Raw genomic sequence first — 23,463 nt, 5'->3', positions numbered from 1 at the left:
ACAGCAAAATGGAGTTTGGAGTCACATGGCAAGTCCCAGCATACCTTGCTGAGTCGCAAGGCGTGTCTGCCTTCTCACAATGGGTCAGTTGTGTAGCGGATGGTCCTTAATGGGCCACCCAGCAGGCTAGGCAGAGCTGACACCAACTTGTCTGGGGTGTCACCCAGAAGCAGAGCAGAAGTTTGAACTACAGACAGTATAGAGCCAATATTCATAACTTCAACTACAAAAATGATACACACACACAGACAGCATCATCCTAACCAGCAAACCATCACCTTGTCTGAGACACCTCATTTGACCCCCTTTATACAAGATTTGGTGCCACGACAGGACCTTGGTTGCAACAATGTTGCTGTATGGTCCCAGTTCAAGTCAATAATGTCACAGTAGTAAATATGCCCGGTGGCCTGTGATGGGATGTTAGATGGGGTGGGATCCGAGTTACTACAGAGAATTCTTTCCTGGGTGTCTGGCTGGTGAGTCTTGCCCACGTGCTCAGGGTTCAGCTGATCACCATATTTGGGGTCAGGAAGGAATTTTCCCCCAGGGCAGATTGGTGGAGGCCCTGGGGGTTTTTCACCTTCCTTTGTAGCATGGGGCACGGGTCACTTGCTGGAGGATTCTCTGCTCCTTGAAGTCTTTAAACCATGATTTGAGGACTTCAGTGGCTCAGACACAGGTGAGGGGTTTGTTAGAGGAGTGGGTGGGATTCTGTGGCCTGCGTCGTGCAGGAGGTCAGACTAGATGATCATAATGGTCCCTTCTGACCTTAAAGTCTATGATTCTATGACAGCCGGGCCTCAGTCACACCTGGCTCTCTGCAAAGTAAACAACCTTTCCCCCCTCCCAGTTAACCCTGGCCCCCATAGGGGAAACTGAGGCACACACTCTATTCACACACAATATTATGCATAATTCCCACTCAGTCACAGGCCAGCTGGAAACCCCCCCTCCCGGGGGCACTCTGGGCCTACTACCACCTCAGCTGCCCTTGTCGCTCTGTACTGGCCCCCCGTCCCCCTGGTTTGGCAGCATCTGTGCCCCAAGCATGGCACGAGTGCCCCCAAACAGCGCCCCTCTGCTCTGCCCGCAGGGTGTACCGCCTCCACGAGCGTCTGGTCGCCATCCGCACCGAGTACAACCTGCGCCTGAAGTCGGGCTCCTTGCAGCCGGCCCAGGTGGCCCTGCCCCTTGGCCAGCGGCCCCGGCAGGACCTGGAGGACGTCACGCTGCGCTACCTGCAGGACCTGCTGGCCTGGGTGGAGGAGAACCAGAGACGGCTCAACGGCGCCGAGTGGGGTGTGGACCTGCCCACGGTGGAGTCACAGCTCGGCAGTCACCGGGGCCTGCACCAGTCCATTGACGAGTTCCGGGCCAAGATCGAGCGGGCGCGAGCCGACGAGGTGAGGCGGGAGGGGGATGGGCAGGACAGGCAGCCCGGCCCGCACCCCGGGTGGGACGTGGCTTTTCAGACCCTGCCCTCCACATGCTGGGGTCGTGCCCTCCCCAAGCCCTGCCACGGGCTGTGTTCATGGGGTCCCACGCCCGCCAAGGCAGTGCAGCCCCCTCTGGGGGGACGCATGAGCTGCCCACAGCTTGCGTTGGCCAGTTACCCAGGGCGCAGCGTGGGCCCCTGAGCGGACGTTACCCCAGGATGCCGGGGTTCCCAGTCACCTGCAGAGGGGCAGACGTCCTGCCGCAGCCCAGGGCCCCTCTTCCCACAGAGAGGTTTTGATCCCCCCCTCAGGCCTAGCAAGTCTCGGGCTGTTTGCAGCAGAGCGGGGCAGCCGGTGGAGTTAACACGTGTTCCTGAAAGCAACCCCACCCCAGGGAGTCTGAGGGCGCCCGCCTCTCCTGCTGTCTGCCCCAGTCAGGGGAACTCTGGGTGCCTGGCAGGGACAGTGGCCGGTGTGGCCCCGCTGTGCTAGCCCACCTGACGGGGGCTCGTGCCCAGCGCGTGATCCTCCATGGCCTCGGCATCTGCTCACGCCCCCCAGCCAGCCGCAGTCCCTGCAGGGGCACAGGGCAGGCGGGTCTGGGGTGCCGTGTGGACGCAGATCTGAGAGGCTTTCGCTTCCTGAGCGACTGGAACGGCCAGTGGGCGCTGCGGGCAGCACCCTGGGGTGGGCTGGGCAGGCCAGGATCAGGGAGTCTAAGATGGGGGGAACTTACCCATCTCGCCGGGGTGAGTGAGGGACACCAGCCATGGTGCCTTGGAGCACATGGAATTCTCTGCAGAGACCTGTGGGACAGCCTCCTCCAAAAGAGAGCACCCCCTGCCGAGCCCCCACCCCACGGCGCTGTCCTGGGGCCTGCGGTGCCCGCTGGGGAGAGTCCCCACCCCACGGCACTGTCCTGGGCCCTGCGGTGCCCGCTGGGGAGAGCCCCCACCCCACGGCGCTGTCCTGGGGCCTGCGGTGCCCGCTGGGGAGAGCCCCCACCCCACGGCGCTGTCCTGGGGCCTGCGGTGCCCGCTGGGGAGAGCCCCCACCCCACGGCGCTGTCCTGGGGCCTGCGGTGCCCGCTGGGGAGAGCCCCCACCCCACGGCGCTGTCCTGGGGCCTGCGGTGCCCGCTGGGGAGAGCCCCCACCCCACGGCGCTGTCCTGGGGCCTGCGGTGCCCCCTGCCGAGCCCCCACCCCACGGCGCTGTCCTGGGGCCTGCGGTGCCCGCTGGGGAGGGTCCCCACCCCACGGCGCTGTCCTGGGGCCTGCGGTGCCCGCTGGGGAGAGCCCCCACCCCACGGCGCTGTCCTGTGGCCTGCTGTGCCCCCTGCCGAGCCCCACCCCACGGCGCTGTCCTGGGGCCTGCGGTGCCCCCTGCTGAGCCCCACCCCACGGCGCTGTCCTGGGGCCTGCGGTGCCCGCTGGGGAGAGCCCCCACCCCACGGCGCTGTCCTGGGGCCTGCGGTGCCTGCTGGGGAGAGCCCCCACCCCACGGCGCTGTCCTGGGGCCTGCTGTGCCCCCTGCCGAGCCCCACCCCACGGCGCTGTCCTGGGGCCTGCGGTGCCCCCTGCCGAGCCCCACCCCACGGCGCTGTCCTGGGGCCTGCGGTGCCCGCTGGGGAGAGCCCCCACCCCACGGCGCTGTCCTGGGGCCTGCGGTGCCCGCGAGGAGAGCGCCCCCTGCTGCACAGGGCTGGCGATGGGGCTCGTGGCGCCAGGCCTGCGCCCGGAGGAGGGCCGGGGGTCACAGCTCTGTGCCGGGCGGGGGCTCACCGCTCTCTCCCCACAGGCCCAGCTCTCGCCCGCCCCACGCAGCGCCTACCGAGACTGCCTGGGCAAGCTGGACCTGCAGTACGCCCAGCTGCTGGTGAGCGGGCAGGAGGGGTGCAGGGGCGGGGGGGGCTCCGAGGGAGCCAGGGTGGGATGGGTGGGGGTTTGGGGCCCTGTGGGGGGCTGTGTGAGGGGAGGGGGGCTTGGGGGCCTGTGGGGGGCTGTGTGAGGGGAGGGGGCTGTGGAGGCTGTGTGAAGGGAGAGGGCTGTGGGGGCTGTGAGGGGAGGGGGGTTTGGGGGCCTGTGGGGGCTGTGTGAGGGGAGGGGGCTGTGGGGGCTGTGTGAGGGGAGGGGGGGCTGTGTGAGGGGAGGGGGGTTTGGGGGCCTGTGGGGGGCTGTGTGAAGGGAGGGGCCTGTGGGGGGCTGTGTGAGGGGAGGGGGTGCCATCATGCGCCCCGTGTGTGCCCCCAGAACTCGTCCAAGGCGCGGCTGCGGCACCTGGAGAGCCTGCAGGCCTTCGTGGCGGCTGCCACCCGGGAGCTGATGTGGCTGAACGAGAAGGAGGAGGAGGAGGTGGACTACGACTGGAGCGACCGCAACCCCAACATGGCGGCCAAGAAGGAGAATTACTCGGTACTGCCCTGCCCTGGGGCTGCCCCCTCTGGCCCCCGGGACTTACTCCTGCCCCCCGCCCCGCGTGCAGCCTGCGTCCCAGGCCTGCAGTGCCCGCATGGGTGCTGGCTCCCTGCTGCCCTGGCAGAGACTTGCCTGGCGCTGGTTGGCATTCCCGGCGGAAGGGGAAGCCGGGCGCTGGCAGCTGTGGGCAGGGCTGGCCTTGGGGAGGATGTGCTCAGCGCCAAGGGGAAGCAGGGACCCACGCTCCCGTGGGGCACAGCTAGTCCAGGGGGCCGTGGCCTGCGGGTGTCCTCTGGGGCTCTTCCCGGGCTCACTGCGAGTGTCCCAGTGACGGGGCTGCTGCCCGCTGGGGCAGGCAGGACCCCAGCCGGATCCACTGCCCTGCCAGGGAGCAAGCCCCCGTCCCCCATCCCCCCTACTGCGCCTGCAGCCGTTTTTCCTGACCCCCAAGAAAGATGGGCCCAGCCCTGACTGCAGGGCTGCTCTGCCCTGAGCACTCTGTGCATGTGCCCCATGTCCCCGGGGAGGGGCCTGCCCCTCGGGGGGTCCCTGCCCCTCGGGGGGTCCCTGCCCCTCGGGGGATCCCGCTCACCTGCTGCTCCCTGTCTCTGCTGCGCACCAGGGGCTGATGCGGGAGCTGGAGCTGCGGGAGCGTAAGATAAAGGAGATCCAGAGCACGGGGGACAGGCTGCTGCACGAGGACCACCCGGGCGGGCAGACTGTGGAGGTGAGGCCAGGGGCAGGGCCCGTTCTCGCTGGGCACCGAGCGGGCAGGCGGACGGTGGAGATGAGGCCAGGGGCAGGGCCCGTTCTCGCTGGGCACCGGGCAGGCGGACGGTGGAGATGAGGCCAGGGGCAGGGCCCGTTCTCGCTGGGCACCGGGCAGGCGGACGGTGGAGATGAGGCCAGGGGCAGGGCCCGTTCTCGCTGGGCACCGGGCAGGCGGACGGTGGAGATGAGGCCAGGGGCAGGGCCCGTTCTCGCTGGGCACCGGGCAGGCGGACGGTGGAGATGAGGCCAGGGGCAGAGCCCGTTCTCGCTGGGCACCGGGCAGGCGGACGGTGGAGATGAGGCCAGGGGCAGGGCCCGTTCTCGCTGGGCACCGGGCAGGCGGACGGTGGAGATGAGGCCAGGGGCAGGGCCCGTTCTCACTGTGCACTGGGTGGGTGGGCGGTGGAGGAGAGGCCAGGGGCAGAGCCCGTTCTCGCTGGGCACCGGGCAGGCGGGCAGTGGAGGTGAGGCCGGGGGCAGGGCCTGTTCTCGCTGGGCACCGAGTGGGCAGTGGAGATGAGGCCAGGGGCAGGGCCCGTTCTCGTTGGGCGCTGGGCAGACCATGCATGGGCAGTTCTGGGTGGCACCAGCCCCCCGAGGATGGATTCAGCCTGTGACTGCGGGAAGTCACAAAACATGCAGGTGCCAGCCTGGTCATGGGGGAGTCAGAGCCAGCCGGCCACTGGCGCGAGGCTAGTGCGTGGTAAATGGCCGCCAGGGAGCAGGTGAGTCTGGCCCAGCCCCACGAGGTTCCCCCTCCCAGCCCAGGAAGGGCCCTGGCCCTGCCCTTCTCGCCTGCCGAGAGGCTGGGGTGGCAGCGAACGGCCCCTGCTCCCAGAGCCCGACAGTCCCAGTGGAGGGCCCGGGCTGCTGGTGTCTGGGGGCCCGCCCCGGGTGCTCCTCCCTGCCCTGGGCTCCGGGTGCCCGTGGGCGGCTGCGGGGCTCAGCCCGGAGTGACGCTGGTTCTGTTCCAGGCCTTCCAGGCTGCTCTGCAGACCCAGTGGAGCTGGATGCTGCAGGTATGCTGCTGCATCGAGGCCCATCTGAAGGAGAACACGGCCTACTTCCAGGTAACAGGGAGGGGGGCCTGGCTGGGGGCGGGGGAAAGGAGCGCCTGGGGGAGGGGTGCCAGGGGGCACCTGGCTGGGGGGGGCAGGGGGCCAGGGAGGCGAGGCGCCTGGCGGGGAGGCAGGATGCCAGAGGAGAGGTGGGCACCTACCGGAGGGCAGAGCCCCTAGTGGGGAGGGGGCAGGGGGCCAGGGAGGAGAGGTGCCTGGTGGGGGGCGGGGTGTCGGGGGGAGGTGGGCACCTGCCAGTGGGCGGAGCACCTGGCGTGGGGGCGGGGCACCCCCACTGGCAGGCGGGGGTCACGCATTGAGCAGCCTCTGTCCTGGGCGTCTGCCCCTGCTCCCCCGCCAGGCAGGCGCAGATCCGTAAATACCCGCAGCTCTCTGCGCCGACGGGGGCCCGGCGGTCTGCCGGGCGGGAGCTGAGGAGCCCTCCCCTGGCGGCTGGCTGGGGCCGGGCAGAGGGGCCCCCGCATGGGGCTGGCAGGTGCTGACCCCCTTGCCCCCGCAGTTCTTCTCAGACATGAAGGAGGCAGAGGAGTTCCTGAGAAAGACACAGGAGAGCATGAAGAAGAAGTTCTCGTGCGACCGCACCATCACCGTGACACGCCTTGAGGACCTGCTGCAGGACGCCCTTGTAAGTGACCTCTTCCCCCCCCCCCCCCAACCCCCCGCCCCGGGCTGCTGGGGGCCCTCATGAGAGTCAGTCCCCATTTCCCATCCCGTCCCCCTTCCGGGGCCCCCCCGCCGTGCTGCAGGGCACCCTCGGGAGCACCCACTGCTTCCCTCCTTTCCTCTCGCCCCACCCTTGGGAGTGCCCTTCCCCCTTCCCCTGCAGGGGGCACTCAAAGGTACCCCTCCCCACCTCCCCTATCACCCCCCATCCCGGACCCCCAGGAGCGGTGCCTGGCCCCGGCTTTGGAACGGTCTCTAGGACGAACCCTTCAGTGGGCCTGACCCCCGGGGGCCTCGCTCTGCCTTGGGGCAGCCACCTGGCCCTGCCGCCCCCTAGGCTGGGGCTCTGGGTCTGCAGCCCCCCGCTCCGCCCTGTGAGCTCCAGCGTGTCCCGCTGAGCCCGAGGGAGGCTCGTCCCCCGCAGGGACCCATGCGCCTGGCCCCAGTGCCGCGCACGCCGCATAGCTAAAGGAGCCGGTTTGTTCTGTGTCTGGCACACGGCACAGGCCGGCCGGAGGGGAGCCTCGTCTAGGGGTTCTCAACAAGGGGAGCCCCCCTGCACACACCCCCTGAGCCCGTCATCCCGCCCCTTTTGCCCCGCACTGCCTCTGCCCCCCGTCACCCTGCCTCCCGTCACCCCACATTGCCTCTACCCCCGTCACCCCGCCCCCATCACCCCGCACTGCCTCTGCCCCCCATCACCCCGCCTCCCGTCACCCCGCCCCCATCACCCTGCCCCCATCGCCCTGCACTGCCCCCGCCCCATCACCCTGCCCCCATCAACCCGCCCCCCATCGCCCCACACTGCCTCTACCCCCGTCACCCCGCCCCCATCACCCTGCACTGCCTCTGCCCCCCCATCACCCCGCCTCCCATCACCCCACTCCCATCACCCCGCCCCCCATCGCCCTGCACTGCCCCTGCCCCCCGTCACCCCGCCCCATCACCCTGCCCCCATCACCCCACCCCCCATCACCCCGCACTGCCTCTGCCCCCCATCACCCCGCCTCCCGTCACCCCACCCCCATCGCCCCACATTGCCTCTACCCCCATCACCCCGCCCCCATCACTCCGCCCCCATCACCCTGCACTGCCCCTGCCCCCCGTCACCCCACCCCCCATCGCCCTGCACTGCCCCTGCCCCCATCACCCTGCCCCCATCACTCTGCCCCCCATCGCCCTGCACTGCCCCCCGTCACCCCGCCCCCCATCACTCTGTGCTCTCCGCAGGAGGAGAAGGAGCAGATCACAGAGTACAAAGGGCACCTGACGGGGCTGGCCAAGCGGGCCAAAGCCATCGTGCAGCTCAGGCCACGCAACCCGGCCACCCCGCTCAAGGGCCGGCTGCCAGTGCAGGCCGTCTGTGACTACAAGCAGATGGAGGTGAGAGGGCCTGGGGGCGGGGCGGGGCGGGGGGAGGATCTGGGCACGGGGACCCGGGGGTGGGGAGCAGGGCAGGGGGTGGGGGTTGGGGTCTGGGCGCGGGGACCCGGGGTGGGGGACAGGTGTGGGGCTGGGGGCCCGGGGCTGGGAGCGAGGGTCTAGGGGGTGTGGTCCAGCGGCTGGGTGCGGGGACCCGGAGGTGGGGGGCAGGTGTGAGGGGCAGCGGCCCTGGGGTTGGGGGCCTGGGGGTGGGACCTGGGGGCGGGGCCCAGCTGCCCTACCCAGCAAGGCCAGCAGCAGAGGCTGGGGGTGCAGAGGGTGAGCCTGGCGTGGGCACTGGCCCCGGGGGTGGGTGCAGAGGCCAGTGCTCAGGCTGGCCGGACGGGCACTGGCCTCTGGGGCTGACGCTGCCCCCCCGACTGCCCTAGATCACGGTGCACAAGGGAGATGAGTGTGTCCTGATGAGCAACGCTCAGCCCTCCAAGTGGAAGGTGCTCAGTGGCTCGGGGAGCGAGTCCATCGTGCCGTCCGTCTGCTTCCTCGTGCCCCCGCCCAACAGGGAGGCGCTGGACGCCGTCAGCAGGTGCGAGCGGGGACGCTGCGGGGCCGGGCCTCGGGGGCACTCCCCATCTGGTGGGATCTCTCGGCTCCCCTCCCCCATCCGGCGGGACCCCTCCCCCATCCATTGCGAACCCCTCTCCTCCCCCTCCAACTTGGCCCATCTGTTCTGGGGGGGTCCCATGGCTCCCCTTTCCCCTCCTCTGGATCCCCCTGCTTCCTGTCCAAGCTCCTCTGCTGCCCCCTCCCCTTCCCCCCTTTGTCTGGGTCTCCCTGCTCCCCTCCCCACACCTCTCTCTGGCCCTCTCTGCTGCCCCCTCCCCTTGCTCCCACCTGGGCTGCTCTCCTCTCATGGCCTGGGGCAGTGCATGTCGGGGGCCTGTCTCCATCCCCCATGCCAGCCACAGGGGCAGCAGCCTTTCTCCCCTGAAGCTCCATGGGTCCCCCCCGGTCTCGTGGTGCTGCTGGGGGCTGGGCCCCGAGTCCGTGCCGGGGAGCCCTGCCTTCTGCCCAGCCCATGTGGGCTGGGCTCACTGGTTCTCGCTCTCCCCAGGCTGGACGTCAGCCACCAGCACGTGGTGACATTGTGGCACCAGCTGCACGTGGATATGAAGAGCCTCCTGTCCTGGCAGTACCTGGTCCGGGACATCCAGCAGATCCAGTCCTGGTCCCTGCTCGTGGTGCGTTGCGGCCCCAGCCCTGTTCGCGGAGGGGGGCTGGAGATCCCGGGGAGGAGCTAGGAGGGTGGGGCCAGGCTGGGCGCTGGGAAATTCAGGCTCAATCTCAAGAGAGAGCCCCGTGGCTGGAGAAGGGTCCCCTGGCCCCCCAACACCCACCTGGCGCTGGGGTACTGGGAACAGGGTGTCCCCCACGGCTGGCCTGGGGCGGAAGTTGGTCTGGGGGCTTTCTCGCCCCCACCTGCTGGTGGGACCTCTCCCCTGTCCTTGCTGGGCGTGGGGGTGCTGGCGAAGGGGGGCCAGCACCCGTCTGAGGCCGTGTGCCTGGCCCCCCAGTTCCGGACGCTGCAGCCCGAGGAATACCGGCAGACGCTGCGCAGCCTGGAGACCCATTTCCAGGAATTCATGCGCGACAGCCAGGACTCGCAGAGCTTCCTGCCAGACGACCGGCTGCAGATGGAGCGCGAGTACAGGGCCTGCACCCAGAAATACGAGCACCTGCTGCACAGCCTGGAGAAAGGTAACTGGGGACACACCCGCCCCCCCCCCCACACACACACGTGTCCTGCAGAGCGCTAGTGAGGAGCTGGGCTCTGTCGGTCGCGATCACTGAACCCAGAGTCTTTTGGTTAATCTTGGGGTTTTCTGCTGTTCTCTCTTATTTGTTGTCTTGCCTTCGGTGGTGTTTGCCTCATCTCTGAGGTCGTCAATGCTGCTAACTTGTTTAGCATCAGATACAATGATTGTTTCGTGCTGTCTCTCCAAGTCTCTCACTTCTTGACCATCTGGACATTTTTGAGGCTTTCACACTCATCCTTCACCATGCACACATCCTTTACTCACACCAAGCAATTTTACAGAGAATTTCAGACAGGATTACATTTTAGAAAGGGTGATATGGTTACTAAAGGGATTACAAAATAACCTTATACAGCTTCGTTTGCCATGCAGATAAGAAACAAGCCCTTATAGCAAATGAAAATTTTTTATTAAGATGATGTTTAAAAGAAGTGAACAGTACAGAGTTTAAGCTTAGAAGTGTCTGGTTATCAGGGAGTAACATACAGATTATCAAGTTTTCAGGGGTGCGGGTGGCGTAAGGAATACATCATCTGCAGTATCCCCGATTGGGGGTAAAAGGTTGAGGGGTCAAAGTCCAGACATGGAGATATGGGGGTATGATGTCCATATACTGGCTATGTTCAGGTGTGGAGTATAATGAGTGGATACAGTGATGAGGATTACTGTAATGAAAACTTATCCTAAAACAAAAGGTGACCATAATCAGCCATAAGGACTGTCTGGTCTGTTCCTGCCTTAACATCACTTCAGACACAGGCAGCCTGTCTGATGCGTTTTTCCCGACGACCCAGGGTCGTTCCTTCCTGCTGTCCAGTCAGGGTGGCCGGCAGAATACAATCAAATCATATCATACATCAATACATTGAATGCATACGACATGATTATCCTTTATCCTTCATTCTAAGTTTCACAAAGTACCAACATAAAATCCTACTGCTACAACCAGGCCTGCCACAAAGCCAGGATACCCCTCCACATACACACACTGGGGACCACGTCTGCGACAAGGCCATACCCCCACAGGGCCATGTCTGCAATAGGACTGTGGCCGTCTCTCCCCCACCCCCAGCCCAGGCTGTGTCTGTGACGTGCCCCTCCCCCCAGCAGAACCCTTCCCAGGAGACCTCCCGTCCCAACCCCTCCCCTGTGTAGGGTATGCCCCCGACACCTTTGGGCTCACAGGGCCAAGCCCAGGAGACCTCTCATCCTACGGCCCCTCCCCTGTGTGAGGTGTCCCCACTGGGTCCATAGGGCATGCCCGGGAGACCTCTCATCCTACGGCCCCTCCCCTGTGTGAGGTGTCCCCACTGGGTCCATAGGGCATGCCCGGGAGACCTCTCATCCTACGGCCCCTCCCCTGTGTGGGTGGCCCCTCTTGGCCCATAGGGCCATGCCCAGGAGATCTCTCCCTAGCCGTCGCTAACAAAGCCACTGACCCTGCGCAGGGGAGCAGGACGAGTCCATGTGCAAGAGCTACATCTCCCAGCTGAAGGATATCCGGCTGCAGCTGGAGGGCTGCGAGTCCCGCACTGTCCACAAGATCCGGGCACCCCTCGACAAGGACCCCGTCAAGGAGTGTGCCCAGCGCATCAGCGAGCAGCAGGTACGCCCACCCCTCCCCACCCCCATGAGGATCCTGTGCCCAGCACATCAGCGAGCAGCAGATATGCCCCCTCAGCCCCCCGTGAGGACCCTGCACCCAGTCAGCTCTCTACTCAGACATCAGAACGCACCTACCACAGGACACTGGCCCCCTGCTGTGCTCCAGTCCGCAAGAAGCCACCTCCATCCCCGCAGCAAGACCAGAGTTATCCCCTCCCAGGCTGACCCCAGAAGGGATCCCTGCCGCATCCTGCTTCAGGCCCACGGGCTGGGCTGGGCTCAGCCCGTCCTGTCCCTCCCGGGGTACGTCTACACAGGAGCCACCGGCAGGGTACAGCTGCAGCGTGGACACCGCCTACGCTGGGGCTCTCCTGTAGGCATAGGTCCCCACCTCCCCAAAGGTTGCCAGGTCGTTGGATTTGCCATTGTCTTCATGGCCTCAGCCAGCCCCTTTCCAGTGACCACTTAGCCCCAGCCAGCCGGGCACCATTCACATCTGGGGCTGAGCGTGCCTGAGAGCAACCAGCCCTTTCCTCCCCCGAGGGACCAGTGCCATGTGCGGGGAAACTGAGGCACATGCAAGCTTCCTAAAACCATTACAAAAACGTTGGTGACAGGGCCCCCCCGTGGGATAGTGAGACGCTCTGCCGTGTTTCTGGAGCTGGGGCGCAGCATGGCATGGCTTGGCACCAGAACTGGCCTACTCTGGGTAGGGTCTTGGGAAACCCAGCTAGTGCCAGGCCAGGCGCCAGCCTGGGGCATTGCTGCCTTTCACCGGTGAGCAGCAGGCGGGGTTGCCTGGAGTGACGGCACCATCCCGTTCCTGCAGCAAATCCACGTGGAGCTGGAGGGCATCCGAAAGAACCTGGAAAAGGTGACCGAGAAGACGGAGAAGGTACTGGCCCAGCCGGAGCACTCGAGCTCGGCCCCCGTCCTGCGCTCGGAGCTGGAGATCACTCTCCAGAAGATGGACCAGGTGTACAGCCTCTCCACCATCTACCTGGAGAAGTGAGTGTGGGGCCTGGGCTGAATAGCTTCACTGTGCAACCTGGGGGCTCCTTCCAGCCCCCAGGCCTCCCCCCTCAGCCCCCTCTGTTTCAGGGACTCCCTGCAGCCCCCATCTCCCCCACCCCCGGACAGTTTTCCTCCAGGCTCCCCCTGATGGCAGGGACTCTGTATATGCTGTTCCCCCCCGCCCCCGTCATCATTTCTTTGCTGTCTGTCTGGAAGAGAAGCTGCTCCGGGTGCCAGGCACTGGCGGTTATGTGGGTGAGGGCTGTGAGGAGCTCCAAGGGTCCCAGCTGAGAACGGGCAGCGTGGTGCCAGCCAGCACTTGAGCCGCTCTGACCTCCTCTCCTGGTCTGGGCCCTGCGCTCGCAGCACCCGCTCTGGAGAGGGGCCTGGGCAGTCCCCGCTCAGTGCACAGCTGGGGGGGGGATGGCCTAGTGCTGTTCTGTACGTGGGTGGGACGCTGGGCACCCCAGCTCAGAAAGGCAGAGATGGGCAATGGGTGACTGGGGCCCAAGAGACCCCTGGTCGGGCAAGCCAGGAGCCTGAGACTGTGATGGGGGTGTAACAAAGCGGCCTCTAGCGGGACACAACTGAGTGTGTCAATTCAGGACCACTAGCAGAGAGCAGGGCAGTCACAGCCCCAGGCTGGGGTTTCTGTGCACACCAAGGCAAACCAAACCAGCCAGACAGAGAAGACTTTGGTCTCACCCCACTGGCTAACCACAAGTCACACAAGCAATTCCCTTAGACACTCCAATTTCCCAGTATCCCCACCAGTGCCCCTCGTTATGGGGACGAATGGTTATGAAAACCAATACCCCAGCAAAAGAACAAAGGTTCCCTCGACCCCGAAGGACCAAGCCCCAGACCCCGGTCAATATACAAATCAGACCTTACCCACAAATCATGCTGTCACCAATCCTTTCAAATCTAAAATCTAAAGGTTTATCCGGAAAAGGATAGAGATGAGAGCTAGAATGGGTTAAATGGAATCAATGACAGACAATGATGGCCAAGTTCTTGGTTCAGGCTTGTAGCAGTGAGGGAATAAATGGCAGGTTCGAATCCAGTCTCTGGAGAACATCCCCAGCTGGGATGGGTCCTTCAGTCCATTGTTCAGAGCTTCAGTTTGTAGCAAGATTCCTCCAGAGATAAGAAGCAGGATTGAAGACAAAACGGAGATGATGCAGCTGCCTTTTACAGTCTCTTGCCATGCGGCCTGTGCTTCCTTTGTTCCAAAAACAAGCTGCCCAGTACATGGCCTGAAAGCCTTAGAGTTCTGTCCATAGCAAGTCCCCAGGCGTGTCTCCCTTCTCTCAATGGGTCAGTTGTGTCACTGATGGTCCTTAATGGGCCACCCAGCAGGCTAGGCAGAGCTGACACCAACTTGTCTGGGGTGTCACCCAGAAGCAGAGCAGAAGTTTGAAATGCAGACAGTACGGTGCCAATGCTTATAACATTAAATACAAAAATGATATTAAATACAGATGGCATAATCCTAACCAGCCAACCATAACTTTTTCATAAACCCCTCACTTAACCTCCTTTGTACATGATTTGGTGCCACTATAGGACCTTGGTTGCAACAATAATTTATACGGTCACAGTTCATGTCAGTAACGACATACGGAATAGTGACTGGGGGGCAGTGGTTGGAGTTTGCCTGCCTCACACACAGTTCTGGGGGGAGGGTTGGGGTTTGGCCATCTCACACCCGGGCCTGGCGCAGGGGCTAGTGTTTGCCCATCTGGTCTGCGGCCCTGGCAGGGGGAGAGGCTTGGGGTGTTTCCCATCTCATGCACGGGCCCCAGGGACCCTTTGCTTGCAGCACCTCTGAACCCAGTGCCAGGGAGGTGTTTCCTCTCGTGATTAGCCGGGAGAGCTCCCTGGCACACGGGGCGGGGAGTCTAAATTCTGAGGCGCGTTCAGAGAGGGAGAATGAGACCATTTGGGAGGCTCCAACCCCCCTTCTCCAGGGCAGGAGCCAGCCCCTTTCACCGCAGGGAGGCAGGCACCACCATGGCACGGCAGCTCCTCGCTGCCTGCAGCCGCCCCCCTGGCCAGTATCAGGGACAGGCCGGCGGGGCTCATGTTGCAGTGGGCATGTCTGGGACAAGGCGATGCTACCAGCCCAGGCTGGCCCCCATCCCTAGGGGCTGGTCAGATCTGTGGGAGTGCTCACCACAGGACACGGGGTGAGAGGGCCTAGGGGTCGCCCTCCTGCCCCCCGCACAGGTCTCTTCCATTCCCTGCCCTCTGCGAGCTAATCTGCTCCCCCTACAGGCTGAAGACCATCAACCTCGTGATCCGCAGCACACAGGGGGCGGAGGAGCTGGTCCAGAGCTACGAGGAGCAGCTGAAGGAGGTGCAGGCTGTGCCCTCTGACCTCAAGGAACTGGAGGCTAACAAGGCAGAGCTGAAGGTAATGGCCAGGGAGGCCCCTGGCTTGCCTGGACAGGATCAGTTCCTTTGGGTGCAGCGCTGGTGTTCCCCAGGCCCAGATCGGCCTCTTACACAGACCTGGATCACACGGGGGCAGGGGCCCTGCCCCAGAGCCAAGAGAGCATGAGGGCACATGCAGACACGGGGCAGGGGGGGCACTGTTAGGAGGAAGGCGGGGCCCTGGCTGGAGGGGAGGGGAGCAGTGCCCAGCAGCTGGGCAGGACCCAGGTCCAGCAAAGCGGTGGAGCTCCAGCAAGGGCTGCATTCGCCAAGAGCATTGATCGCATCCAGCCAGGGGCGGGATGGCCAGGCTGCGGGGGCAGGGAGCTGCCCATCGCTGACCTGGCCCCTGTGTGCCACAGAGGCTGCGTGGGCAGGTGGAAGGGCACCAGCCCCTCTTCAGCACCCTGCAGTCAGACCTGAGCAAGGCCAAGGACGTCAATGAGCGGATGGTGAGGGGCCACAGCGAGCGGGACGTGGACCTGGACCGGTACCGGGAGCGGATCCAGCAGCTCCTGGAGCGCTGGCAGGCCATACTGACCCAGACGGACCTGCGCCATCGCGAGCTGCAGCAACTGGGCCGCCAGCAGCGCTACTATCAGGAGAGCTATGGGTGGCTCATCCAGTGGATCCAGGACGCCAGGGAAAGGCAGGAGCAGATCCAGTCAGTGCCCGTCACGGACAGCAAGAGTGTGCGGGAGCAGCTCCTGCAGGAGAAGGTAACGCCCGTGAGAGGGCACCCGGCGGGGCCGCCCCCAGGGACACCTGTGTGACGGTGCTACCCGTGGGAGCCAGCTGAGGTCACTGAATTAGGGTGAACCCCGGTCGAATGATAACTCAGGTCTTACCCCAAACACATGCTTACAGTCAATCCTTGTTATCTAAGCTAAAATTTATTTAAAAAGAAAAGAGAGAGAGCGTTGGTTAAAAGATCAGTGTACAGACAGACTTGAGTTCAATTCTTGAGGTCCAGATACAGAGCAGAGATGAGCTTGTAGTTGCCAAAAGTCCTTTTAGAAATAGTCCAGGGGTTATAGTCCAATGGCTATGTTCAGGGTGACTCCAGTCAGTGACTGGGGATCTCAATCCTGATGGCTTAAGGTTTCCCCCTCTTGAAACCCAAAGCAGATCTGAGATGAAGAAGGATCGTGTCCCGGGTTTTTATACATTTCCTGCAGCCTTATGGCCTGAGAAAACAATTGGCTTGACTTTCCTTCTCCCAAACATCCTGGCAATTAGCACAGAGTCATTTATCCATTAAACCGTTCAGACACAGGTTCCCACAGCCTTCAAAGAGACATAGACAATTATACTCTGCCACTCAAGTGTCTTCCTAAATGTTAATATTCCCTTTTTGATCTTTGAATCAAAGCCGTAGCCATAGACAAGGCTTGTTTGCTGACATCACAAGACGTGAGCAAACATCTCCCCTTCTCTCTCTAACAATGCAGACTTGCATTTCAAAGCTCTGTTCAAAGCTCTATTCATTTACATCTCTTCCTAACCTGTCTCTAAAGTCCCGGAGGGCTGTGGGTCAGGTCAGTCTGTGAGTTAATTAACTCTTTCTGGCCCTGTCACCTTTCAATGAGATTTAATTCATTTTATTAAGATAATGTCGAAGTAAAAAGAAAACGGTACAGAGTTTAAGCATGGAAGTTTCTGGTTACCAGGGAATAAGGTACAGATTATCAAGGGGTGCGAAATTTATATTACACTCATAACGTCACAGGGTGCGACAGGGCACCCAGCAGGGACGCCCCCCAGGGACACCTATGACAGGGCACCCAGCGGGGACGCCCCCTAGGGGCGCATGGGGCAGGGGAGCTGGTGGCTTGCTGGCATGGGACAATGAAAGCCAACTGTGGCAGGGTTCTGTTCCGCTGGCTGCTTTTCTCTCTGCCTGCCCATCGGCCTGGGTGGCTTTGCTGGGTGGGTTGCCTGGAGCCGAGGGGCGAGGATGCTCCGGAGTAGGGGCTGCGACGTTCACAAGTTGTCTCTCCCCAGAAACTCTTGGAGGAGTGCGACCGGAACCGGGAGAAAGTGGATGAGTGCCAGAGATACGCCAAGCAGTACATCGACGCTATCAAGGTGCGGGCCTGAGGCTCCTCCCACAATCCCACGCTGCTTCCTGGCCTGCCAGGCGGAGCCCTCTGCCCGCAGGCTCTGCAGCAGGGGAGCTGGAGCAGGCGGCTAGGGCTGGGCTGGGTTAGTGTTTAACATGGCAGCAGAGCTGGCCTGGGCGGAGTTCACTCCCATCAGGGCCCGGTGGCTGAGCGGGAGCCAGGGTACTCGGGTGTCCCAGGAGATGAGGTTTCTCTCTAGCAGAGCCCCAGGCTGCGGAGTCTGGGTCTCTGCCAGTCTCTGACACGGGCTCTTCTCCCCCAGGATTATGAGCTGCAGTTGGTGACATACAAGGCCCAGGTGGAACCCGTGGCTTCCCCAGCCAAGAAACCCAAAGTGCAGTCTGCGTCTGACAGCGTGATCCAGGAGGTGAGGGGGGCAAGCCCGGCTTGGGGGGCTCTCTGGAGCAGCCAGGGCCAGTGCAGGGCAAATCGTGGGCAGCTGGGGCTGTGGTGCTGTGGCAGCCTGGAGGAGCTGCCTCTGGACCCAAGCTGAGGGCTGCAGCCCTCCTCTGCGTATGGGCCTGGGGACTGGTGTGGGTGGTGCACAAGTGGGCCGAGCCTGGGTCAGTCCCTGGTGTCTGGCACCAAGGAGCCCATGGGAGGGGGTTGCACTGCGGACTCATCTCCCACCCTGCCTTGGATGCGCCCGCTGACCTGTGTTTCCTGGCTGCAGTACGTGGACCTGCGGACGCAGTACAGCGAGCTGACCACTCTCACCAGCCAGTACATTAAGTTCATCAGCGAGACCCTGCGGCGGCTGGAGGAGGAGGAGGTAGGAGAGCGGAGGGTGGGGGTGGCCCAGGGCCTGGCATGCATCTAGCTGTGTTGATCTCGCTCCTTCCATAACAACAAGGAACATGGTCCATGTTTACTGCCCGTCCCGCATCACTAACGCCCAGCCCAGGCCTCTAACCCTGTTCTGATCTGGCGGCTGGCTCTGGGTACAGCAAATTGATACTCACCAAGGGCTCCGCTGTGTCAGCCCTGCCCCCGGCGCTGGCCAGGGTCTGCCAGAGCTCTGCTCGGTCGGCGGTTAGGAGGGCACTTCCCAGATACACTTAGTACAGTCAGCGTCTGTGTCAGCATGGACCCATCCTGCCGCGGGATCTCTGACTCCTCGTTTGTTCTCTGCTGTAACCTCTCTAATTCTTCATTTCCGCCCTTGGAAGAGGAGCCACTTGGCCGGTACTTTGTCTTGGGGGATGTTTGTGTTGGTTGGGATCTAATGGAGGGTAAAAAACCAGGATGACTCTGGGATTTCTGCACCAGGTACTCCCCTCTGCGCATGCCCCTCCTCAGCCTCCCTCTCTCCGCCTCACCCCATGGCCACAAGCAACCTGCTCCCAGCACCTGCTCACTGCACCTCCTGCTTCTCCTTCACCTCCTGCAGGAACTGCCCCCGGGCCCTTCTCCCAACCCACAGGGCCATCGGGGCGGGGAAAATGGGGGAACTAACGGAGACCTCACTCAGCCTAGGCAAACAGGGAGCCCAGCCCTTCCTCAAGATGAGGGAGGGGGCCTGAGCTCAGCAGGGGCCCTCTGGCTCTGGAAGCACCAGGCCCTTGGTCATGGCTGCGCAGATATCACCCTGCTCACTGTCTAAGAGAAACAGGAGCCCTCAGCCCTCCGGATCAGCACTGCTGCAGTGTGGAGCCCTGCGAGGTTGCTGCTTCCCTCTCCCTCCCCCCAAGAGAACTGGCAGCTGTAAATCCGCTCCCAGATGTCCCTACTGCTGGAAAGGGCAGCGTTTGCATGCGCCCTGGCGGGTCTCCTTCCCGCTCCACAGGGCCGGCTTGCCTGGGCTGTGGAGTGGGGCAGTGAGGCACTGTAGAGCCAGCTCGGCAGCCCAGGGCAGAACTCAAAGCTCTCTCCACGGACTCTGTTCTGTCCTGGTGAGGAAAGGGTTACCCTGTCCCTCTGTTGCCCTCTGCCTGGTCTCCCTTCTCTCTCTGCTGCCCGTATCTCCCACGCTTTCTCCCGGCTCTGCAGCCTGACTGGGTTCCTCACTGGCCCCAAGATGACCGTACTTTTCTGCAGCTGTTGCTTTTGTGCTGGGGCCTGCAGAGGGAGAAGGCTCCCCTTGTGGCTGCCAGGGGAGAGGCCTGCAGTGGGCACGGTGAAGGTGTGCAAGCTGCTAGCTTCCTGTCTTCATTTGCCATGGGCTTTGCTCGTGCTCCATTGTTTGCTCTTGCTCCGTTGGTCACCCTGCTTCCTGCACAGCCGTCCCGCTTGCTGTGTCAGGGTCCGTCACCCGCCTCCCTGAGCTGTACTAAGTGAGATAGAGCAGTGCCGTGTCCCCTCTGTCTGCCATGCGTCTTCCAGAAGCCAGCCGGGGGCTCCAGGCCATCCCCATACCACATCCTCCACCCCAGCCCCAGCCCCTCTCTCGTCGGGCATGTGTGTGCTGCTGGTTCTGTGGTTTTCGTTGTGATTCCGTCTTCTCCCTTTGTTTTCCCTGCACTCTTCCCCTTCCAGAGGGCCGCGGAGAAGATGAAGGAGCAGGAGAGGAAGCGGCTGGCGGAGGTGGAGGCCCAGCTGGAGAAGCAGAGGCAGCTGGCCGAGGCGCACGCCAAAGCCAAAGCGCAGGCCGAGGAGGAGGCGCAGGCCTTGCAGCGCCGCATGCGCGAGGAGGTCTCCAGGAGGGAGGTGGTGGCTGTGGACGCCCAGCAGCAGAAGCAGAACATCCAGCAGGAGCTGATGCAGCTGAAGCAGATCTCCGACACCCAGATCAAATCCAAGGACAAGCTGATCGAGCAGGTGGAGTACAGCCGCAAGAGGGTGGAGGAGGAGATCCACATCATCCGCCTGCAGCTCGAGACCTCCGAGCAGCAGAAGGCCAGCGCGGAGGCGGAGCTGCGGGAGCTGCGGGCCCGGGCCGAGGAGGCCGAGCGGCAGAAGAAGCTGGCCCAGGAGGAGGCCGAGCGGCTGCGCACGCAGGTGAAGGACGAGGCGCAGAGGAAGCGGGAGGCAGAGGAGGAGCTGCAGCGCAAGGTGCAGGCGGAGAAGGACGCGGCCCGGGAGAAGCAGGCGGCCCTGCAGGACCTGGAGACGCTGCGCAGGCAGGCGGAGGAGGCGGAGAGGAGGATGAAGCAGGCTGAGCTGGAGAAGGAGCGGCAGATCCAAGTGGCTCAGGAAGCGGCGCAGAAGAGCGCGGAGACTGAGCTGCAGAGCAAGCGCCTGTCCTTTGCGGAGAAGACGGCCCAGCTGGAGATGTCCCTGAAGCAGGAGCACGTCACAGTCACCCACCTGCGGGAGGAGGCCGAGCGCCTGAAGAAGCAGCAGCTGGAGGCAGAGAAATCCAGGGAGGAGGCAGAGAGGGAGCTGGAGAAATGGCGGCAGAAGGCGAATGAGGCCCTGCGCCTCCGGCTGCAGGCAGAGGAGGTGGCTCACAAGAAGACCCTGGCTCAGGAGGAAGCTGAGAAGCAGAAGGAGGATGCGGAGAGGGAGGCCAGGAAGAGGGCGAAGATGGAGGAGTCTGCCCTGCGGCAGAAGGAGCTGGCTGAGGAGGAGCTGGAGAAGCAGAGGAAGCTGGCAGAGGGCACCGCCCAGCAGAAGTTCTCAGCTGAGCAGGAGCTGATCCGGCTGAAGGCGGAGATGGAGAACCGGGAGCAGCAACGCCTGCTGCTGGAGGAGGAGCTCTTCCGCCTGAAGAATGAGATCAGTGAGGCCATTCATAAGAGGAAGGAGGTGGAGGAGGAGCTGGCCAAGCTGCGTACCGAGATGGAGATCCTCTTGCAGAGCAAGGCCAAGGCCGAGGAGGATTCCCGTTCCACCAGCGAGAAGTCCAAGCAGAAGCTGGAAGCCGAGGCCAGCAAGCTACGGGAGCTGGCCGAGGAGGCGGCTCGGCTGCGCGCCCTGTCGGAGGAGGCCAAGCGGCAGCGGCAGCTGGCTGAGGAGGAAGCAGCCCGGCAGCGAGCCGAGGCCGAGAGGATCCTGAAGGAGAAACTGGCCGCCATCAGCGAAGCCTCCCGGCTGAAGACGGAGGCTGAGATCGCCCTGAAGGAGAAAGAGGCAGAGAACGAGCGGCTGAGGCGGCTGGCGGAGGACGAGGCCTACCAGCGCAAGCTGCTGGAGGAGCAGGCAGCCCAGCACAAGCAGGACATTGAGGAGAAGATCACCCTGCTGAAGAAGTCCTCTGACACCGAGCTGGAGCGGCAGAAGAGCATTGTGGATGATACGCTGAAGCAGCGGCGCATCATCGAGGAGGAGATCCGCATTCTCAAGATCAACTTTGAGAAGGCATCGGCGGGCAAGACAGACCTGGAGCTGGAGCTGAGCAAGATCAAGAGCAGCGCGGAGGAGATCCAGCGCAGCAAGGAGAGGGCCGAGCAGGAGGCTGAGAAGCAGCGGCAGTTGGCCCTGGAGGAGGAGAACCGCCGCAGGGAGGCTGAGGAGAAGGTGAAGAAGATCTTGGCTGCAGAGCAGGAAGCTGCCCGGCAGCGCAAGGTGGCCCTGGACGAGGTGGAGCGCCTGAAAGCCAAGGTGGAGGAGGCCAAGAGGCAGAAGGAGCTGGCGGAGAAGGAGTCGGAAAGGCAGATCCAGCTGGCCCAGGAAGCGGCTCAGAAGAGAATTCAGGCTGAGGAGAAGGCCCACCTGGCTACAGTGCAGCAGAAGGAGCAGGAGCTGCTGCAGACGAGGCGCCAGGAACAGAACATCCTGGACAAGCTGAGGGAAGAGGCCGAGAAGGCCAAGAAAGCAGCGGAGGAAGCAGAGTTTGCACGCGTCAAGGCTGAGCAGGATGCGACCCTGTCCCGGCAGCAGGTGGAGGAGGCAGAGCGCCTGAAGCAGCGAGCCGAGCAGGAGGCGCAGGCCAAAGCCAGAGCCCAGGAGGATGCTGAGAAGCTCAGGAAGGAGGCTGAGCTGGAGGCGGCTAAGCGGGCCCAAGCCGAGCAGGCGGCTCTGAAGCAAAAGCAGCTGGCTGACGCCGACATGGAAAAGCACAAGAAGTTTGCAGAGCAGACGCTGAGGCAGAAGGCCCAGGTGGAGCAGGAGCTGACCAAGGTCAAGCTGCAGCTGGAGGAGACGGACCACCAGAAAAGCATCCTGGATGAGGAGCTGCAGCGGCTGAAGGAGGAGGTGACGGACGCCATGAGGCAGAAGGCCCAGGTGGAGGAAGAGCTCTTCAAGGTGAAGATCCAGATGGAGGAGCTGATCAAACTGAAGACCCGGATCGAGCAGGAGAACAAGGTGCTGATCCTGAAGGACAAGGACAACACCCAGAAGTTCCTGGTGGAGGAGGCAGAGAAGATGAAGCTCGTGGCGGAGGAGGCTGCTCGCCTGAGTGTGGAGGCGCAGGAGGCCGCCCGCATGCGGAAGCTGGCGGAGGACGACCTGGCGCAGCAGCGGGCACTGGCGGAGAAGATGCTGAAGGAGAAGATGCAGGCAGTGCAGGAGGCCACGCGGCTGAAGGCGGAGGCAGAGATGCTGCAGAGGCAGAAGGACCTAGCTCAGGAGCACGCCAAGAAGCTCCAGGAGGACAAAGAGCAGATGCAGCAGCGCCTCACTGAGGAGACCGAGGGCTTCCAGAAACTCTTGGAGGCCGAGCGCAAGCGGCAGCTGGAGATCATGGCCGAGGCCGAGCGCCTCAAGCTGCACGTGACCGAGATGAGTATGGCGCAGGCCAAGGCAGAGGAGGACGCGAAGCGGTTCAAGAAGCAGGCGGAGGAGATCAGTGAGAAGCTGCACAAGACGGAGCTGACCACCCAGGAGAAGATGACGCTGGTCCACACGCTGGAGATCCAGAGGCAGCAGAGCGACAGGGACGCGGAGAATCTGAAGAGAGCGATCGCTGAGCTGGAGAGGGAGAAGGAGAAGCTGAAGCGGGAGGCAGAGCTGCTGCAGCAGAGATCAGAAGAGGTACTGATTTTCCTGTTCCCCCTTGCTGTCATATTATTGCTGGGGGACACCCTCTGCTTAGTGTCCTAACTGAGCTGACCATGTAGAATGGCAGCCTTCAGAGAGCTGACTGTGCCCCCAAAATGCCAGCCAGGGTCCACAGTTCCCTTAGCAACCGACAATCCTCCATAACCCACATGGGCTGTCTGCAGACTCGTCTCACAGGCCCCAGGGTTGTTACGGGTGACGTGCCCGAGGGAACATGGGCAAAGACAAGGGGAGGATTTTCAAAAGCACCTCCACGGTTTAGCAGCCCAAGTGCCATCGACTCTCGGGGGACTTGTGCTCCCAGGTCACTGGAGTGCTCTGGAAAACCTCACCTAATGCACCAAGTCCCTGCTCCACGGACCCAGACTCTTAGCCTTGCTCCTGCAGCTCCCGTGAGCACACGCACACAGCTCGCATGTGTGTGCAGTGCTAAGGCTCCAGCTGCAGAGTGACCTGTAATTGACCCAGGAGTGTATCTGAGCAGCTTTGCCCCACGGCCCCATCGGAGGTTGCTCATCTCTAACTGGTATTGGCAGAGTCCATCCTCCCTGCACATGGTGTGCCGTTCTCCTGCAGGCACAGGGTGTCCACTCCCTGAGCGCCAGGCACAGACGGTGGTGACTCTAAGGTCCTTGGCCGTATGGACATTCACCCTGCTCCTTGGGATGCATAATGGGGCATGATTAGCTTTGTTTACCCCAACAGAAGAACAGTGTCCCTCTCCTGCTTCTTTAATCCAATCTAGCATGCAGTAATGCCCAAACTCCTCCTCATCTTCCCACCCCACCCCATTAACACTAATGCACCGCAGCAGGGGGCTGGCCCGTGTACCTGC

The 23,463-nt window shown here is 63.1% G+C and overlaps 1 protein-coding gene across 21 annotated transcripts in view; it reads left to right on the top strand.

The window, feature by feature from the left end:
- Positions 1-23,463, top strand: part of PLEC (plectin) — a 166,988-nt gene that overhangs the window by 136,875 nt on the left and 6,650 nt on the right. For all 21 annotated transcript variants that reach the window (XM_073329774.1, XM_073329773.1, XM_073329771.1 and 18 more), the window contains 18 exons: positions 1,097-1,406; positions 3,238-3,315; positions 3,690-3,851; positions 4,477-4,581; positions 5,600-5,695; positions 6,204-6,329; positions 7,598-7,750; positions 8,179-8,333; positions 8,862-8,988; positions 9,322-9,505; positions 11,013-11,170; positions 11,999-12,177; positions 14,464-14,602; positions 14,985-15,341; positions 16,627-16,710; positions 17,008-17,112; positions 17,419-17,517; positions 19,221-22,601. In XM_073329774.1, coding sequence (XP_073185875.1) covers positions 1,097-1,406; positions 3,238-3,315; positions 3,690-3,851; positions 4,477-4,581; positions 5,600-5,695; positions 6,204-6,329; positions 7,598-7,750; positions 8,179-8,333; positions 8,862-8,988; positions 9,322-9,505; positions 11,013-11,170; positions 11,999-12,177; positions 14,464-14,602; positions 14,985-15,341; positions 16,627-16,710; positions 17,008-17,112; positions 17,419-17,517; positions 19,221-22,601 — 5,998 coding nt within the window. The remainder of the gene's footprint in view (positions 1-1,096; positions 1,407-3,237; positions 3,316-3,689; positions 3,852-4,476; positions 4,582-5,599; positions 5,696-6,203; positions 6,330-7,597; positions 7,751-8,178; positions 8,334-8,861; positions 8,989-9,321; positions 9,506-11,012; positions 11,171-11,998; positions 12,178-14,463; positions 14,603-14,984; positions 15,342-16,626; positions 16,711-17,007; positions 17,113-17,418; positions 17,518-19,220; positions 22,602-23,463) is intronic.

Source organism: Lepidochelys kempii, chromosome 2 (genome assembly GCF_965140265.1).
Source record: "Lepidochelys kempii isolate rLepKem1 chromosome 2, rLepKem1.hap2, whole genome shotgun sequence".
Classification (NCBI taxonomy): domain Eukaryota; kingdom Metazoa; phylum Chordata; order Testudines; family Cheloniidae; genus Lepidochelys; species Lepidochelys kempii.
Note: the sequence above shows the minus strand (reverse complement) of the source record. Positions and strands in the feature narration are given on the sequence as shown.